The sequence below is a fragment of the Ambystoma mexicanum genome, chromosome 7q (assembly GCF_040938575.1).
Source record: "Ambystoma mexicanum isolate Mex_15411 chromosome 7q, UKY_AmexF1_1, whole genome shotgun sequence".
NCBI lineage: Eukaryota > Metazoa > Chordata > Amphibia > Caudata > Ambystomatidae > Ambystoma > Ambystoma mexicanum.
This window is the reverse complement of record NC_090941.1, coordinates 564,281,156-564,300,628: the sequence shown is the minus strand read 5'-3', so window position 1 is coordinate 564,300,628 and position 19,473 is coordinate 564,281,156. Positions and strand designations below refer to the sequence as shown.

The following is a 19,473-nucleotide window of genomic DNA, read 5'->3' as shown; positions in this document are numbered from 1 at the left end:
ATGCCTTATGATCGAAGGGGTCATTGTAGCCTAGATTGAAGTCTCCTAGGACAATACATTTGGTGTTAGGCTTGAGGAGTGGGGTAATGAGGAGGGGATATCAGTTTCTGGATTACCAGTGTGGGAGGGTTGGCGATAGAGGAGAAGTAGGTTGATGGTGGTTTGGGGGGAGGATTCAAGTTTGGCCAGAAGGATTTCGTAACCTGGTAGCTGTTGCAGAGGTGAGGCTCTGATGGGGAAGGTGGATTTGTATAGGCAACACCACCTTCTAGGCCACCTTTGACGATCAACTCGTAGGATGGAGTATCCAGTAGGTATGGCGAGAGAGAGGAGGGAGCCGGCAGCATCGTGCAGCCAGGTTTCAGATAAGGCTAATATTAGCAATGCTAGGGGGGATGTAAGACGTGGGTTTTGGCAGTAGTAGGCCAATTTGGTAGGAACATTTGGAGGGAGGGGTTGTGGGTTCTGGAACAGAATCTGTGTATACTGGCAGGGCCTATGCATGGTGTTAGGGGTTCTAGTGGTGTGAAGGGGATGGCTGAGAGTTTGCGCTCAGATTGGGAGAAGCTGGGAGGGTAGGAGGAGGTGTCTATCTTGAGGCCGGTGTTGCTGGCAGGTTTGTATGAACAATCAGCAGGCAGGTAGTGCATGGATGGGCGTGTGCACTGTCTGAGTCTTGCGTTTCTGTCCTTGACACTTGTGGGGAAGATTTGTGGTGGGGTGCATCCTGTCCGTGAATGGATACTATCATTTGAGAGTGCTATTTTGCTGGCAGGGGGGATAGCATGCGAAGCACGCTCTGTGGGTTGGGCTGCTCTTGGAGTGTAAGCAAAATGGGATGTGCGACCGTGTGAGTGATATGGATTTATGTGCCTGGGAGCCTTGTTCCTTTGAAGGTACTGCGAATGAGTGGCGTTGTGTTTGTCGAGTGTGTAGGGAGCTGAGGGCAAGCCTAATGAGGGCAGGGGTGTCGTTAAAGGCTGTCCTGCAGGAGCTTTAATGTAACATTTTTGGGCGGATAGTGTGGATAACACGGTTTTATGCGGCTGTGGTGTCTTGTGGGCAGTAGGGGTAGCTCCATCATGCAGCGGAATGTGTTTCATGCCTGCATGGGGAGTGGAAGTCGGAACTGCTTGCGGGCATGGTCTGTCCGCGCGGGTGAATGCGCGTGGGCTGGGGCTGGAATTAATCGTGGTGGATGGGGTGGACGGGCTCTCGCGGGAATGGCGGCGAGGAGTAGCAATGGTTTTGGGACTGAGCTGGGCAGGAAGAGGACCTTTGCATGATTCAGCGGGTCGAGCGTGCTCAGGTAAATTGCTCAGGTTTCTCCTCTCAGTATAAGGGCCAGTGACTCCTCTCTTTATGGAACATGACCTGCAGGCAGGCATCGTGCATACTTCAGAGAGCCCAGTAGCCCCAGCTAGGTGCTTGCCTCCAGTGTTATTTTCCCTCTCCTTGCCTCATTTTGATGGAGGAGCGGAAAATGCTGGACAATCCCACTTATTTCTGCTTCTGAGTATTTTGTGGCATAGTGGCAAAGTCAAAGACTCACAACCAATGGAGAAGCAAACAGGATATCATGCAGCTCCACAACAGATGGTGGGGAGGCCTCAGAGAACCCAAACAACCCTAGAAGACCCGAACTAGTCCCACATCTTGTAGAAACCCACAGCTCAGCCGAAATGGGTCAGGAAGCCAGTATAGTAACTTCGTTGCCAAAACATTGGCCCTGGAACCTGGAGACCTTGGCGTTTTTATACAGCTTTACGCAATGAGCTTCATACAGAAAAGCCACCTTCTCATGGTACATCCTGTGGACATGGCTTTAAAGGACCATGCGGGCCTGTTATAATTCACTCAGACCACCCATCTGACATAAGCCACTTCCTTTAGAGGATCTTTCCATTACACATAGTGGCACATAACCACAGACTCTGCATTCACATGACTGGAGTTCTGGTTCTCAGGCAGCTCAACCCACCTTCATGACATAATGTGGGGCATGTGGGTGGCCTATATGCCCCTCGCATTCTAGTTTACATCGTTCTTGCACTGCCTTATGGGCACTCGTGTGCTTGCCAACCAATCACTACACGTTCCTTGCTTTCTCCCCAAACATGGCTGCTGCTTCTATGCGATTGCCACAAATATGGCTGCCGTTCAGCACTGTCTAAGGCTCAAGTACCTCTATGGACCTAAAGTCAAATGCCACTAGCTTTGACAGTCCCATCCCCTTGCAAACAAATTCCCTTCCGTCACCCAGACTGTCAGATTACTGACCCCCTCCTACAGCTGCTGGCAGAAGAATCTGGCTCTTCTGTCAATCTTCCTTTGTTTATCCCCTACTGCTTCGTTCGTCCTGCTATGCCCTACCGTGACAGGATCAGCTGCCCTTCTTCAACACCACACGCAATTATACATTTACCAAGATCTGGGCTGGGGTGGGCAGAACACGCACGTTTTCACATGACAGGTGCCTGGGTCTTGTGGATTGTGTATTGAATGAAGAAGGAGGTCCGCCTCTTCGTCCGAGATATCGAAGAACATATCCTACCAGCAGACCAACGTGTGGGAGGGGAGCCGTCTCAAGGTCAATTGACCATCCAATGGACGTCATTGTGTATTGATTGGAGCAATCTGATTCACTTGAATGGAAAGAGTACGGCAAATGTAAATGGCTCGAGCAACGTTTGAAGCGAGTGCGCCTTCCCTGATAGCCTAACTAGGTTTCAGACCTCAGGAATTGACACTTGCACGAGTTGCACAGGAGTACATGTGGGGCAACACATTCCTGCTCACAATGTTACACTGCAGTCAAGGAGAACATGCTCAACGGAGTAAAATCCTGATTCTTGTGACGATCATGATCTCCCAGAGTCAGCCTCATTGTGGTCACAATGTCAATTGCATGCAGGGGACCACCAACATTAGCACGTATGTTCTGTGGGGTCCATGCAGTTTTAAAACATCATTGGTGGGAGGGGAAAAGGAAAGAGTAAAAGGGAGGCAAACTCGTTTTGACTCTTTCCTTTTTCCCCTCCATCTGGTGAAAAAGTAAACGCTGCCTGCCCAGCGTATTTGCAGGAGCCATTTCCTAATGGATGCAGAACCCATCAGGCCTAGTGCCTTAGTCTTATTGTTCTGTTGGTCTTTACCTTCCCCTGCCCCTCCCCCTTCTACCTTCTGCATGTTGAGTTCTTACATTATTGAAACCATCGTCAGGCACGTACAATAATTTAGTTTTTTTATGTTGTAAACTCTTTGCATTCCATTGTATTATGTTGCACCAGTAATGCTTAGCACTTGCCCATTCTGAATATTCCAATGCCTTTTAAGAATGTCAATTACTGTTATCCCTTAAACTTCTCACCTTCCTGCGTTGGAGCGCTTTGAAACGCTTGTTCGAATGTATAGGCACTTTAAAAATGACCAATAAATACATTCCTATAATCTGCAGGAGTTTCCTAGCTGCGAAGTAAACACATTTAGAGGAAAGGAATTTTAATTTTCTTCTGCATGTACCAAACTGTTATCATAAATGAGAGGCGCGTAAAAAATATACTACTGTTCATAAAAGAAGCAGAAAGAGGCAGAGGGATCACAGGGCTCTCACCAGGCACATGTCGGACGGGTATAGAGCATCCAGTACTATTTTTTGCTTTGCATCGCTGGATGTACCATACTGCTTCTAGAACAGGAAAAGCATGCCTACAAGTACAAGCATGCAAAGAATACATTCAGAAGTGATTGTCGTAGGCATGTCTAGCAAAGAACAAGCAGAGAGCTCTGGCAACTAACTGCAGCTGAGTATGAACCCCTGCTAATTAATTGAGCAACAGCTTTCCTGTGACTGTGCTCACGATGTGGAACCCTCTCCCGCCCTCACCCGCAAAGAACCTTCATACCCAATCTTCAGAAAGCTCATCAAGACCTGGCTGTTTGCCAACTTTGACTAACTGCTGCTCTGCCCACCAGGCAGAAGCCATGACTACGACCAAGCCAGCCTTGTCACCATCTTGCTGCACTATATATTTCTTCTTTTACTCCTGTCTGTATGTTACTTCCTTCCCCCCAGGACGCGTACAAAGGCCGTGATACCCTAGGGTCTGGGCGTAGCATCGTCCACAGAGGGCCTTCCTCTAATACAGGGCCGGTCTTACACCAGATTGCACCCCAGGCGGGAAGCATCGTTGGCGCCCTCCCACCCTCGACTGGCACACATCACTCCCAAACTACACCTCTGTCGTGCGACAAAACCTCTCCTCAATATGAATAAATACTTGCTATATGATGAAGCTAGTTTCATTACATTGTAATTCAAGGACTTTACAGAAGAATTATAATGTGAAAACACAGCTGTTGCTGCCCAAGTAAATGGTTTTTCTATCACCTGCTCTTAGGGAAGGCCTTGCCTGAATGCAGTTTCAAACTGTCCTTACTGGCACACTGCGGTGTGACCAGCTTGCCGGGGTCTGATGGCCCACTGACCACTGGCCCTGCTTTGCAGCCAGGTGTTCTGTTCATACCACCTCACGTATTTCACAAGGGGCAATACTATACTAACCATATGAATAATTTTCTGATAGTAGGTTACACTCTTATTGTACTCTTTCAAAATACCTCTCTGAGAGTGGGAAAGGGAACAAATAGCACGAATGAGGATTCCTGTATGCTTTGCATTAAATCACAGAGCATTTCAGGACTATAACAGTGATCACAGATCTCTACATTTGATAAACAAGTCTGTGATAAAAGGATTGTATGTGTGAATCTCTAAATGCATAACCGATGCACAGCTTGGTGCTCACATTACGGTTCCCAATACTCACCCTAACATTAAAATGTTTGTAACCATGAACCATACAAGCTCATTTGGACAGCTTAAATTGTTGGATGCAAGTATTAAATGGCTGCAACATCTGGACTACATTAAGGTAAGTGAACTACCGCAGCCCACATGCCCGTGTCTTGGCACGCTGCCACACCCATTGACAGTGGTTAGCTTAGCAGAACCAGCATTAGCAACAAGTGGGGGGACTCATCAACAAATGCAATGGGATGTGACGTTGCCAGAAATTAGCATAACAATGTGAAATATGCACATTTCATTAAATTGGCTTTGCATAAACACCCAAATTGCACAGGACGAAGGGCATTTGCCTTTTCATAAAATCAACACACACAAAACCAAAAGAGGATATTTTCTTCTGATAGTGTTTTTGAAAACGTTAAAAGGTCTGCATGTTTAAAACTCTAAGAACCACTACAAAGGTTTTCCTTGGGATTTGTAGTACCAAAATGGGACATTTCACCTTTAGCTGTTCGTTATTTTTCATCAGGTTATATAATGCAGAGGTGAAATGTCCGGCATACAAACCTTGGGGGTAATGGAAGGATAGTATTATACATGCTGCATTGTATGGGAACGCGGTGCAATAGGCATCGAACGGGGCATATTGCCAGTGGAGAGATATACACACAAGGCAACTGATGGTCTTTGCAAAGAGCAGTGCATGTGAGTGATTGGGTACAGGGCGAGCCGGGTGCTGGTGCAAGGCAAGTCTGGTGCTGCGAGATTGGTGCAGTCAAGTTTGTGTTTGGTAGTCATCGAGGAGATGAATTTTGGTTCGAGAGTTCGGGGGGACCGTTGGTACATTTTCGGTGCCATTGATGGCTTTGGGAATATTGAAAAAGTCAAGGATGGGTTTGGGGAAAGCAGTGTTGGGGGCGCTGCTTTGCTCCCTGTATTTGTATGCCACACATGATCAATATCAAAAGTGCTGCACGGTTCCAGCGTGTGTTGGAGAGGCAAACCGCGGGCAATAACACTATTGCTGTTTAAATGACCTGCTGGGTGCAGCGCTGGAATTGGGTGACCGGAGCAGTTCTGTTACCTGCGGGATGAGGTGGTGGAGCGCCGGTTCACAATGCGCAGATAGTAATCAGCGCCAATGGTTAGGGGCGGTAAGATGCGCCAGGCAGAGGGATATGTTCTGTAACTTGGCCACTAATGATCAAGTGCATAATGCCTGGGGGCTTTGGATCACTGCAGCTAGATTGAGGTATTGGGGAGCAATCGACTGCCACTGAAACAGACGAGTGCATCCAGCGGTAAGGGGGCATTGCCTCGGGGCATTGGAAGGGAAGGGACACTGACAGGTGTCCATGCTACTGGAAGATGGGCACGGCTAGACACATGGAGGATAGCTAAAGGGCATTGGACTGGCACATTCATCGAGTATCAGTATAGCAAAGATATCAGGTGGCTGATGCTGCTTGTTTTCAGTGTCCAGTGCAGGGCCCGACTCCCGAGGGGCAATGACCGACACAGAGAAGGTATCACAAGGATGATGGCACAGCTCACACAATGCATGCCACCGACTGCTCCCCATCCCCCCTCCTGCCCCCGGCCCTCCCCTCAGCCCAGGTCGAAGAACACACAGCGCACCCCCACCCGCCCGCCCGCCCAACCATTAGGGCCAGTGGCAGCAGCCAAAGGAGCTGACAATATCACGGCCCCGGGCCATCACCACATCATGCCAGGCAGTGCCCCCAAACACTTACTGTAACCTGCACACCCACTCCTCTTATCTTGTAAAGATGGGGAGGGGGCCGTCAACGCCAGCCCCAATCAATCCTTCCTGTGTCACTGTCAGTGCACTGTGTGCAGGAGCATAGCCTGGCCGCATATAGCCTGGAGAAGGGCACGTGCACACATGGGCCTGGCTGGCGCCAACGCCACTTGAGGGGAAGTTAAGTGAAATAAAGCAACAAATGTTGCTAATTTTCCAATTGCTGCCCTACCTGAATGGCCGAGGCTGTAGCAGTGTGCTTCTAGCAATAAACATTATCAAAATGATGAATGTGGCTAGCTGGCTGGTGCATGCGGCCTGGTCTTGCAGGAGGAGCGGCTCGAGGCTCAAGCGAGCAATAACAAATGCAGCAGCAGGACTAGCGCTGCGGACTGCAGGTGTGGCGCCCCCTAGAGGCTGACTGAGGTCAGGCAGCCGCCTGAGCTGCCTGACACAAAGACCGGCCCTGCTCTAATAAGCACCTTTACCTCATCCCACTTTTGGACTGTATCACTATGCGATACCGCCACAGTACTACTGTCATATGGAATTGCAAAATGTTGGTTCCAATAAAGGTATGACTCAAGTTAATGCCAAGATGTCATAAAATCAGTGGCAACTTTTTTTTTAAAGTGGATTTACTGAAAAACAGAAAAGTGTGAGCATTAAATATTGACTACCAGGGGAACAACAGGGGACTTGCTATCAACATAACAGGCCAACTACCAAGACATTCCGTTGTCTGGGTGGAAATAAATGAGAGTTTGTTTGCTCCCATTGGAGGACATTTTCTAACAAATGTGTTGATGTTTCTGAGTGTTACCAACTCACCATTAATAGAATCTTAGATCAAAACATAAGTCTACTTACCATTAACACCTGTGCTAGCTCATTAAAACACCTAATTACAGGATAAATCAATATTCTTAATCTCTGGACACCATTTGTTTTCAATTTGTACTATAAAAACGTTTTGTTGGTAAAACAGTTATTTCAAATATTTTCTTTTTTCTTTCTCCCCCCACACACAACTTCCCTATATTTTGCTTTTCATTATTCTTTCAAGGTGTGCACTTATCTTTCTATCTCTACTGCTGCAGCCCAATGTTGCCTGCTGGGGAACATGATGTGAGGGCAATGTGTGAGGGGTAGGGGCCTACATGTGGACATATAGGGACATCCAACAGCATAGCTTTCAATGCCCCACATTTGGATGATGTTACCCAGCTTTGATTAATGTTCACCCTCCTAAGAAGCTAGATTTATCCTCCAAGCAAACCTTCATCACCCTCCAGAAACTGATCCTCTGTGTTGTCTTTATATCTTCTTCAGCCAAAACCATTGGCCTATCCCTATTTTGGATATTATTTTGGATAGACACCAGGCTGAGAGGTATGGTGATGTACAGGTGTGACTTTTTCAGTTGCATTGTAGCGAGTGACATGTTTAAGTAGAAAGTAAAAAAACATGACACATATCAAGTTACTGGCTAGAAACAGAAGTATTGTACAACACTTCAACAAGGTATACACGCCTGCCACTATAAATCATAGAGCATAAACACAAGCATTGATAGTTACACACACACACACAAATACACACACACACATCCATCCAACAGCACAACACGGCCATCCTTCCAGCAACATACCTCTCTCTATTCACTACACCACCCCCACACAAAAGCACACAAACACCTAAAACAATCATGACCTATTGCCTTCATTAATTCTTGTTTAAAATGTTCCGATCGCAAACATGTGTATTTGCTAAGACACACAGGCATTGTCCATTTATAAATGTGTTGGGTTGTATAGCTGTCTGCTGAACTGTATCTTGTTTGATGATGATGATTAACAAATACAGTGAAAGCTCAGTTATCTGACATTAATTTGAAACCTAATAGTGTCCAAAAAACAAATATGCCAGATAACTGAATGCTTGTTTTCTTGGGGGCATAGAGCCAAAATACATAGCAAAAAAGCTGGACAACAAATCTTCCTGGAGTTCTGCTCTGTTTGACGTCACACCACCCAGAATGTTGGTTTTCCTGTCTACAAACTTTGTTATCAGAATTTCTTAAACCAAAACTGCACTACTGTCTACAATGGCAGGTGACTGTTAATTGAGTGTTCTGGTTAATGGAATGTGGTGCTCATCCCCCTGTTCCAGGGTCTGGAACAGGGGATAACGGCCCTGCAGCCCAAGTTATTGGCCGGACGAAGCAAGGGCAGATAATGAGGGCTCCGGGCCGTTATCCCTGTTCCATCACCTGGAACCAGGGATGAAGTGTAGTAGCACCCCAGATTACCAAAGCGGTAACCCGGTTGCTAAAAAAAAGGATTTTCCTTCCTACAATGGGACCCCGCTGTGGGAAGGAAAATCCTTTTCCCAGATGTCCACAATGCAAGAGGAAGGTGGGGCTGCGTATGGAGCCCCTATTCTCTTTTCATGGCGGCCGGGGGAAGCTGAGAGAAAGGTGCGGCTGCAGCGGGGAGGACTGCCTCAGCGAAAATAAGGTAAGTGGTGGGGTTGGGGTTTGTAAAGAAAAAATAAACAGGGTGGAGGGTGGGGGAAGATGGCGGCGCGTCGAGTCGGCCGTCAGGCGGCTGTGGAACCCAGGCTTGTATCGGTGGTTGAAGCCCGCATTCCTAGCCATCTGATTGGCTGGCTCCCCCAGGAAGGTGCTAATGCCAGATAACATATCTTCTACTGTGGATCAAAGCAGGTCTCTTTGTACCATACCATGATTGTCACTTATTCTCAGGTCATTGTACAATGATTTGGGTATCAGTAAAAACATTCCTAACTGTATCATGCCATAGGGACTGAACTAGACACATTTTCTGTACACATGAATTTCTGTTCGTAATCTTTTTTCCTCATAACTTAACTTGCAGAGTGATGGGATGTCTACCTTTTAATACAATACTAACGACAGTTTAACAGTGATGTCTGGAAGTCTCGAAAAAGCATGTCACTGCTGCATTTCCAAAATTGCCAGCAATGGTAAGTTTCACAACAATGTCTGCTTTCAATATCTAACATATCATCTACTCTGGTCAAGGAGATTTAGGATTTGCATAATGTATATATTTAAGTAGTCATTTAAGATTTTCAAGGATGCTAACCAGGCTAAAACTACACATTACTACATCTAAACAAAAGCTGTGAAAAGAGACTTTGAAAGTAAAAGCCGGGCCAATGGTGAGGTTGGAGCGTGGCAGAGATCAGGCATTTTTTCAGGAAAAAGTACGTAATGCATGTGTTATGCATGTCACGGTACCGTATGTGAGCTTCTGAATGTGCTTGAACAGTTGACTGTTTATCGATCCACTCTCACTGTCAATAAGACATGGGGCCTGATTCACAGAAGCATTGTATAATGGCACAATCCCCATTGGAAAACACACTGTGAATCAGGCCCATGCACCACAACCATTGCCTCACTGTGAGTTGCACTGAATGTCATGGTCATGCCATTGTAATAGCTTATTTATTATGCCATTATTTATTGTTTGAACTTTTTGTTGTTGAACAAAGTGTATTAATATAGAACGTGTTGAGCTAATGCTCTTGCTCAGGGGGCTGTAAACTTAGGAATGTTCACATGATTTAACCTAGTGCATTCTACCATGGAAACATTTCAACTCAACTTTGTAACTTAAACATACAGAATTTCTTCTGTCAAACATCCTAATATGGTTTACTCTGCAGCACGCTTAACGATGACGCGGTCTCCACTGTGCCAGGAAAGCCTCCTACACTCAGCAAATAAAGCTAAGATTGTGTAGTAGTGTAGTCACCCTGTGGTTTTGGATGTAATGTTAATCACTGCTGTTTGACTCCACATCCCCATTGTCAAGGAATACTATTCCACAGGAGTGTGGTGCCGCACCACAGGAAAACGAATTAAAGAGAAACGCACGTATGTAAGAGTAATACCCAAGCAATTGACTTTGACACTTGTTAGGTTTAAAGGAAAAGAACATAGGCCTAACTTGCTAAGGTGGGATTTCCCGACCGAAATGAATATAAGCAAAGTCTGAGTTAAAGAGTTCAATTTAAGAATCTGTCTGTGTACAAAACCTATGTTTGCCCTCCCAACTAATCTATATAATGTGTAGGGATGTCAGCAACCAAAAGAAATAGTGTCCAACATAAAGTGCTGAGCTTCTTCCAACTCACAGCTTCCTTCCAACTCCCGTCCCCAAGCATAAAATAGTTGGAACAAAAGTCTCAAAGTTACCTTTAGGCTCAGGATGAATCAGTTTTAACCAATACTAGGGGTTCCCTTCCCCAAATTCCAGGCAACACAGTTCAAAACACAAAAGCACCATGAGACTCTGTCCTCAAGGTAGTAAATGTTTCACGTCTCAGGGTTCGCTTGCACAAGATTTAGTTGGAGGCATTTTAACTTTAAAGGAGCCATGCAGACACATGATATAACCCCCTCACCCACAGATTCCTGGCCAGAGTCTACCTATGCAGATGGCAAATACTAGGAGACGGCATAAGTTTTCTTCCTGCTGAAGAAGGAGGGGGATAGGGCACTGTTTGTTTATGTCATAGCTTTGAGTACACTGGAAAAGTGTATTGGGAAAATAACAAATGTGGTGTGAGAACGTTATTGTTTCTTTGTTAGGGAACAAAGGATGGGTGAGGTGGTAGACACCTTTACGATGCCTTGCAGGCTTTGGCAGCCCTTTACCACAATTAGGGAACAACTATGCGTCACCAGAGAACCCACTTCAGATAAAGCGATTGAGATGGCCAGAGCAATAGAAGAGTCCAACAAAAAAGTGTAGATGTCGCCAAAAATAAAGAAAACTACTTAGCGGTGGTGGATGATTGAGCAGTGCAGGGAGTCAGAAGGGTGGACAATGCTCACCTAGAATAGAATAAGGAAGGCTTGAAGGAACCAGGATAAAAGGGGCTAAGAACTGAGGGGAGGCACACAGCATTGCCTGTGAATGAGAAGAGGGGATAGTCAGCCCTGCCCGGACCCCTAATGAGCATGCTACAAGTGAAGGCGGTCTAACCATATCTCTGCAGCCAAGGAGTGTCCTGCTAGGAGTGTTCTGCTGTATTGCTCTCCCCAAAGTGCACGGCACAAACATAAATCACCAATGCAATTACAGAGCAAATACTTTGAACATAGACAGACGCAATAACTCACAACCACGCATTCTTAGAAGATAATCAGCTCTTATACGCTATTTATTCAAAGCTTAGAAGTACATAGAAATAACTCACAAAAATAATATGGACATAAATCACAAAAGAAGTAAAGAATTCAAAGGGAAATACATCACCGTGAGCGTAACAGAATTCCTCATCTCGCCCAGAAGCGGCTGGAAGACCCCGGGAACAGCCAGGCTGAGAGCACCACAGCTCACAGGAGGACCGGACGTAAGCGTCCTTCTCCGGCTGAAGTCTCACCTGACCACCTCCGGGCTTCTGCATATATACACACTCCACAAAGGGGAGTCAATTCTCGAACCTTCTGGAAATTGCACTTGCGCAGTTGAGGAACAGCCGTCGGTTGCCAGCTGGGTCATTCGAGAGCTCCCCCCAAGGAGCGCAGTGCCTCTCTTCTCTAAAAACACGCTCCACAGAGAACAGTAGCAAACCATAACAAAGTTAGCTTTCCCAGCAGAAATGTCCTTGACCGCATACCAGGTTTGGAAAGCATGTTTTTCTCAGCATCGTGAATCTAACACTCACCAAAATGTGTGCAGCTTTTCACTGCGGCATGAAGTAAATATCCATCATGGCTCCGAGCGCTCCCAGAATGCATTGCGCACCAGCGCCATTTTAAATCAAGCATAACAATTCCACCCTTGGATATTTACCTTCCATAGCCCGGTGGCACAGGAACCGGTCTCTGAAACCTACGAAATGTTAAAACTAAATTGGGAATACATTGAATGCAACAACAACAAGCAATTATGATAGACAATATAATAAAAATGCAAGCAAAAGCGTAACCTAGTGTACCCCCAATATCAGGTATCCATGAAAATAACCTATCCCACCAATTTCCAGTACGATCTTGAGACACTTGAGAAATCTGATCCCTCAAACCTTGAATATGACTTTCAATAGATTGTGAATGGTCACTTAAATTGAAACAACACATACCTTCAAATGCGTTACACCCTAAATTATGTTTTAGCAATAGATAATCAACAGCAGCTCTGTTCTGCAAAGTTGCTTTTCTAATAACTTGACTATCAAGGAGTAATTCTTCTAATGCCTGCGAAGTATGATTAAGGCTTTTAACTACTAAACATGCTAATTTCATCAAAGATTTGTAACCTCCAGCAGCTAAACCCCAAACTCCAACTAATGAAAGGGTTAATGCTAGAACCTCAGCTTCTGATAACAAATGTACATGTGAATCACAGTCAGGAGATAGACCTACAGATTCGAAAGTTGACCTTTTACCTCGAGTTATCGCTGGGTGTAAAGGAAACGTCATTAGTCCTAATCGAGTTAAAGCACATGGACCTCCAGAACTGTTAGCTGGAATATAAGTGTATGTAATGTTACCACACGAAAAGAGCCATCCTCTTGGAAGTTTCACATGATTCAAATGACTAGCAGTTATCACTGTATGATTACAAGACATAGGGCCTCATTACGAGTCCGGCGGTAACCGAGGCGGTATAACCGCCTGGTTATTGCCAGACTCGTATTACCATTCCGCCTCCCTGATTCCCGGAATTACCGGGGCATTACAACCCTGGTTTCCCGTGAATCACGGAGGCGGAATGGTGTTAATCCCCATTCCTATGGGACTCAATGGGAATGGGGATCATGGAAACACCGGCAGCATCTCGTAATGCTGCCGGTGTTTCCTCGTCCGCTTGCAGGCGGGCGGTGTTAAACCCGCCAGGTCAGACCTGGCGGGAACATCACCTCCCGCCTGCAGGAGTCGGGATCAGGCGGTCCGGAAACAACGGTGGCGGCGGGTTTACGCCACCGTTATTTCCGGACCGCCTGAATTGTAATGAGGCCCATAGTGTTATTTACACTGGTGCATTTGCGTGGCACTCGCGAACACAGTTTTCTCTCGAATATTGTACGATTGTGCTGATTGGTCAACTCTATTTGTCAGCATTTGTCAATTTCTTGTGCATTGCAGGTCATCATGTAACATACATACTTGGGTTATATTATAAGTGATAACACGTGTCAAATTTCTCCATTTACGGTCAGTCTCTTGGCAGAACCGACAGTATTCATAAACTGAAAAAGATTGTCTAATATCTGAGTCTTGAACTAAAGAATCATTGTGTGTGACGCCGAAGATATGCTTTAAAACCGGAACAGGCGTCAGCACCGCTACTAAACACGTAGTCAATAAAGCTGCAGCATTGGGCACATCAGTAAGACAAAAGTGTGATATGTTCAGTACTTGCTGTGCCAGATATATCCACATATTTTCCTCTTGAGTAATCATAGGAGAATGTTTTCACCTTCCTACGAACCACTCTTGCACGACTGGCATCAAGGTTGTTTTCACTTGCTCCTGATGTGTTTGTCGCATTTCACGAATCCATGTCTTCTGTCTGGTTGGCTTTACGGCACTGGCATAAGGCTGCTTGGGGACAGCATTATTCATCACTATCAGTATCCCCTTGATCACTGCCACAGATGTGACATTTTTCGTTGGTAGCAGCAGACTGTTTAACTCTCCCAAATAGAGTCCATTTAGTGCCACAGTTACACCAACCAGACACAGGATCTACAAAGCAAACCCAGAAAAGAGATATCAGTGTTGCACATCACTCTCTCAGGTAACATTTGTCTGTGGGTACATATTGCCATTTCTTTCTACCAGGCTCCAGAACTAAAACTACTTGATCTCTGCCTGATGCAATGACATCTGCGGGCACTGGTGGGCCACTTGGCTTTCCCACCCACACCTTTGCACCCGGTACCATACTGTCTGAAGAGCCAAAGCCGCGATCCCCACGGGTAGTTACCACTGTAGGAGGCTCCACCTTCTTAATCATGGACAACTTAATGGGAAGGACTTAATTGGGCCACTCGATCACCCTTGTGGATTGATAACAATTGATCCCCACTATTCATTAGGATGACTTTAATCTCGCCCTGGTAATCAGCATCAATTACCCCTCCCAACACTTGAACTCCCTTCAATGCTAGGCCAGATCTAGGGGCAATCCATCCCATATGCTCTGGGGGAATCTGTACTCCAATCCCTGTTTCAATCACAACTATTCCTCTTGGATCCAATCTGATTTCTTCATGGGAATGCAAGTCTACCCCTGCTGACTCTGGAGTTGCTCGGTAGGGAGCTAAAGAACCTGGAGTAATTTCCCAGTACAATAGTGTTTCTCTGACTGAATTGGGTTGAACCTGTAAAGTAGGAGTCATTAATCGCATCAAAGGAGTTTCATGTTCATACACAGGCCTATTATTTAATACTTGCACCGCATCAAACACACGATCACGCCAGCCTGCCAAACTGCCATCTCCAGATTTGCGCAACTGTTCTTTCAATAACCCATTCATTCGTTCAATTAACCCTGAAGCAGCGGGGTGATATGGGATGTGGTACACCCACTCAATGCTCTTTTCCTGACAAAACTCCTGTATTAAAGGGATGGTCTAGTAAAAAATTTTATTTAAAAAATAGATAGGCCACATAAAAAAAGAAATACCAGCATCCTCCGTTTTAAAACTTCCTATGTAAAATTTTGAGCTATTGAAGCTCAAAATTCAAAAAAGCAAGCACAGGGGCGCAGCCATTTTGTGAAATGGAGGCCCTCCTGTGCTGGCTTTTGCTTTTGCGGCACTAATGAAGGAAACGCCAGCCAGCTGTAGTAAACAAAGTCTACCGCTGGGTGGCTTTCCCTTCATTAGTGCCGGGACTCGGAGGACGCGGACCGGAGACCAGAGCAGGAAAGCTGCAGCTGAATCTCGGTAAGTGCTATTTATTTTTTTTTACAAAAAATAAGCACTAGCTGCGGTTTTTTTTCTAAGTTTTCCAGGCTGGAGGAGCTGCTTTTGAAGCGACCGCAAACATAAATACAACGTTATTGTGTTGGAAAACGCTGCAGTTTTTCTTTCCAAGTTTCTCAGGCTCCTCCGGCTCGGAGGAGCCTGAGAAACTCGGAAAGAAAAACTGCAGCGTTTTCCAACACAACCGCGTTGTGTCTGCCTGAATCTGCTTTACCATTTGGGGCTCTCGGGCTCCCCAAAGGGAGCCCGAGAGCCCCAAATGGGAAATCAGCTGCAGGTAGAAACACTACGCGGCATGTAAACATAACCGCGTGTGTTTCTGCCTGCTGTGGCTATCACTTTGGGTCTCCGGTGCTAGCACCGGAGACCCAAAGTGAAAGCCACAGCAGGCAGAAACACACGCGGTTGTGTTGGAAAACGCTGCGGTTTTTCTTTCCAAGTTTCTCAGGCTCCTCCGAGCCGGAGGAGCCTGAGAAATTTGAAAAGAAAAACCGCAGCGTTTTCCAACACAATAACGTTGTATTTATGTTTGCGGTCGCTTCAAAAGCGACCGCAAACATAAATACAATGTTTTTAAAGCTGCGGTTTTATTTCTAAGTTTTCCGGGCTCCTCCAGCCCGAACAACTTAGAAAAAAAACCGCAGCTAGTGCTTATTTTTTGTAAAAAAAATAAATAGCACTTACCGAGATTCAGCTGCAGCTTTCCTGCTCTGGTCTCCGGTCTGCGTCCTCCGAGTCCCGGCACTAATGAAGGGAAAGCCACCTAGCGGTAGACTTTGTTTACTACAGCTGGCTGGCTTTTCCTTCATTAGTGCCGCAAAAGCAAAAGCCAGCACAGGAGGGCCCCCATTTCACAAAATGGCTGCGCCCCTGTGCTTGCTTTTTCGAATTTTGAGCTTGAATAGCTCAAAATTTTAAATAGGAAGTTTTAAAACGGAGGATGCTAGTATTTATTTTTTTATGTGGCCTATCTATTTTTTAAATAAAATTTTTTACTAGACCATCCCTTTAATTTGCCTTTGAAATGTGACCCATTGTCACTTTGAATCTGCAAAGGCACTCCATAATGTAATATGATCTGATCTAACAACCTGATGGTGTTCAGTTGGGTTACACGTTTCCACGGCAAAACCATCAAATATCCTGAGTATGTATCCACAATAGTGCATGCATACTGACAACCTCTACTGATTCGCATGGGACCGATATAGTCAATCTGCAAAATTTGACCTGGTAATTTTCCTCTTCTCAATGTGCCTCGAACAATTTGAGGGATAGGTCTGTGCAATTGGTGTTGGCACAGAGGACATTGCAAAATGATCGTTTTCACACCTGATAGTAGCCTTTTCTCCAAGGTGCCCACATTTCTGATGGGCCCATTTGGCCAAACCCTCCAAATCATCTTTCTGAATCTCTGCATCCACAGATGAAATCTTGGTGTGTTCGTCTGCAACAGAATTAAACCAACGTTCTAATGAGTATGTGGCACAATGCGCGTCCACATGATATACAGTGACTTCACTTTGTTATAACATTTCTGCAATATCTTGCCACAGTTCTTTTCCCCACAACTCTTTTGAATGAATCTTCCACCCATTCTTTTGCCAAGTTGGCAACCACACTGCCAATCCATTCGCCACTGACCATGAATCTGTGTACACATAACATTGACCAGGGGTCTCTTGTTTCAATGCTTGGTAAACTGCATAAAGTTCTGCAAACTGACTGCTCTTCCCTTTCCCTGTCGTTGTCAACATCTTTTTTGTTTTGGGATTGTACGACATGGCTTTCCAGTACCGCTCAGTTCCCACATATCGAGCTGAACCATCCGTGAACCAAGCATGCTCTGTTTGCTCCACGGTCAAATCGCTGTAAGGTACACCCCATTTCACGGCAGACTCACATTTTTCAGGCACTTCCGGTGGTTTGTAATCTGAGGGCGGTTTGTTGGCTACTTGCTCATGTAATTTTGCCACTCCACCCTTTCCTGATTTGGCTCTGTCTTGAATATACCATTTCCACTTAATTATGCTGGCTTCTTGAGCATGTCCTATTCTATGTGTTTTAGGAGAGCTCAGTACCCATTGCATGATTGGTATTTCTGGTCTCATGAATACATCATGGCCCACCGTCATCTGCTCGGTATCAACAAGAGCCCAATAACAAGCCAGCAATTGCTTCTCAAACGGAGTGCATGAGTCACCAGAGTCGGGCAACTTACGACTCCAAAACCCTAATGGCACACGTTTCCTGTCTTGTTTCTGCCACAAACTCCAGTTAGCATAATTGTCATTTAATTCCACTTCTCCTTCCTTCAAGGGCCATAAATCAAGCACCTGCTGCACGGTGTCTTTCGCCATTTCTCAAAGGCTTTCTGCTGCTCTTCCCCCCACTGAAACTCATATTTCTTTTGTGTCACCTTGTAGAGGGGGGCGAATATCTGCCCTAAATGAGGAATGTGCTGTCTCCAAAACCCAAACAGTCCTATAAACTGCTGAGCTTGCTTTTTGTTCATTGGAGTGGTGAATTCAAGTATTTTCTGTCAGGCTTTTGGCACCATTTCTCGATGCCCATGATGCCACTGAATCCCTAGGAATATCACTGTTTCAGCTGGACCTTGAATTTTACTCGGATTAATCTCCCACCCTTCCTTTTTCAATCCTTACATAAGGACATCTAACTGGCTTTGCACACTGTGCTCATCCTTGCCTTGGATCAAAATATCATCAATGTAATGAGAGATTTGTATGTCAGGTTTGCACAGTATCTTGTCTAAGTGCTCTGCCACCACCCGGTGACAGATATTCGGGCTGTGTCTGTACCCAATGGGTAGCCTCGTGAAAGTGTACTGACGTCCACACCAATAAATGCAAACTGTTCTTGACACTTGGCAGCAATTGGCACAGAGAAAAATGCATTAGCTAAATCGATCACTGCATACCAAGTCCCCTCAAACGTTTGGACATTTTCAATCAATGTAATAGCATCTGGGACTGCGGATACTAAGGGAGGAGTGTGTTTATTCAACTCCCTGTAATCCACCGTCATCCTCCACGACCCATCTCCCTTTTTAATAGGCCAGAGAGGATTGTTCCATGAGGTGGTAATAGGGCGTAATACACCCGCCTCCACGTACTGTTTGATGGCGCGGAGTCCGGCAGAGTCCAGTTTGTCCAGACCCGCTGAGAGGAGCTGCAGCTACAGCTACTGGAGTGCCTGGAGTCCTGTTTCTATTTCTCCACTGTGTTTAAAAACACTTTTGCCGCGCGGAGCACGGCGCGGAGTCCGGTAGAGTCCAGTTTGTCCAGACCCGCTGAGAGGAGCTGCAGCTACAGCTACTGGAGTGCCTGGAGTCCTGTTTCTATTTCTCCACTGTGTTTAAAAACACTTTTTCCGTGCGGAGTCCGGCAGAGTCCAGTTTGTCCAGTTCGTCCGGGGCACTCAGGAAGCCCAGGCAACGTCCTCTAACATGGTTGTGACGCCAAAAACTCTCTCAAGTGGTCCACAGACACGCCGCAAGACGCTGCAGCAGCGCCGTATGCTAAACCCCTGGACCTCGCTGCCTGAGAAAGCCCCTGACGGTGCAAAGGTAAGCAAAACGGCCTTGCATGACAACTCAGCCCTTCTACAAACACCAAGCCTAAATATGACTCTGCCTAAGTTTACCAATGTTCAAGTGCATCAAATCCCTGTCAATGAAGCTCCAATTGTGCATATTGACCTCTCATGTCCGAATTTAAGCCCAAATACATACGAGAGGACAGACTCTCTGAACAGGCAGAAAGGCTCTCCCTTATGTGTAATTCCAACAAGACCGCTGGTACTCCTTTCTTTGGCAGACTTGGAGCCGATCCCGTTTCCACTAACTGTACACAATGAAGCAGCTGATGTCACATCAAGGCAT

General features: G+C 45.9%; 1 protein-coding gene across 3 annotated transcripts in view; it reads left to right on the top strand.

Moving 5' to 3' along the window:
* The window catches only part of TMEM272 (transmembrane protein 272), a 245,142-nt gene that overhangs the window by 42,502 nt on the left and 183,167 nt on the right, over window positions 1-19,473 (top strand). For all 3 annotated transcript variants that reach the window (XM_069640601.1, XM_069640600.1, XM_069640602.1), the window contains one exon: window positions 9,473-9,581. In XM_069640601.1, the coding sequence (XP_069496702.1) occupies window positions 9,524-9,581 (58 nt within the window). In that variant the 5' untranslated portion in view covers window positions 9,473-9,523. Of the gene's footprint in view, window positions 1-9,472; window positions 9,582-19,473 lie in introns of those variants that run through there.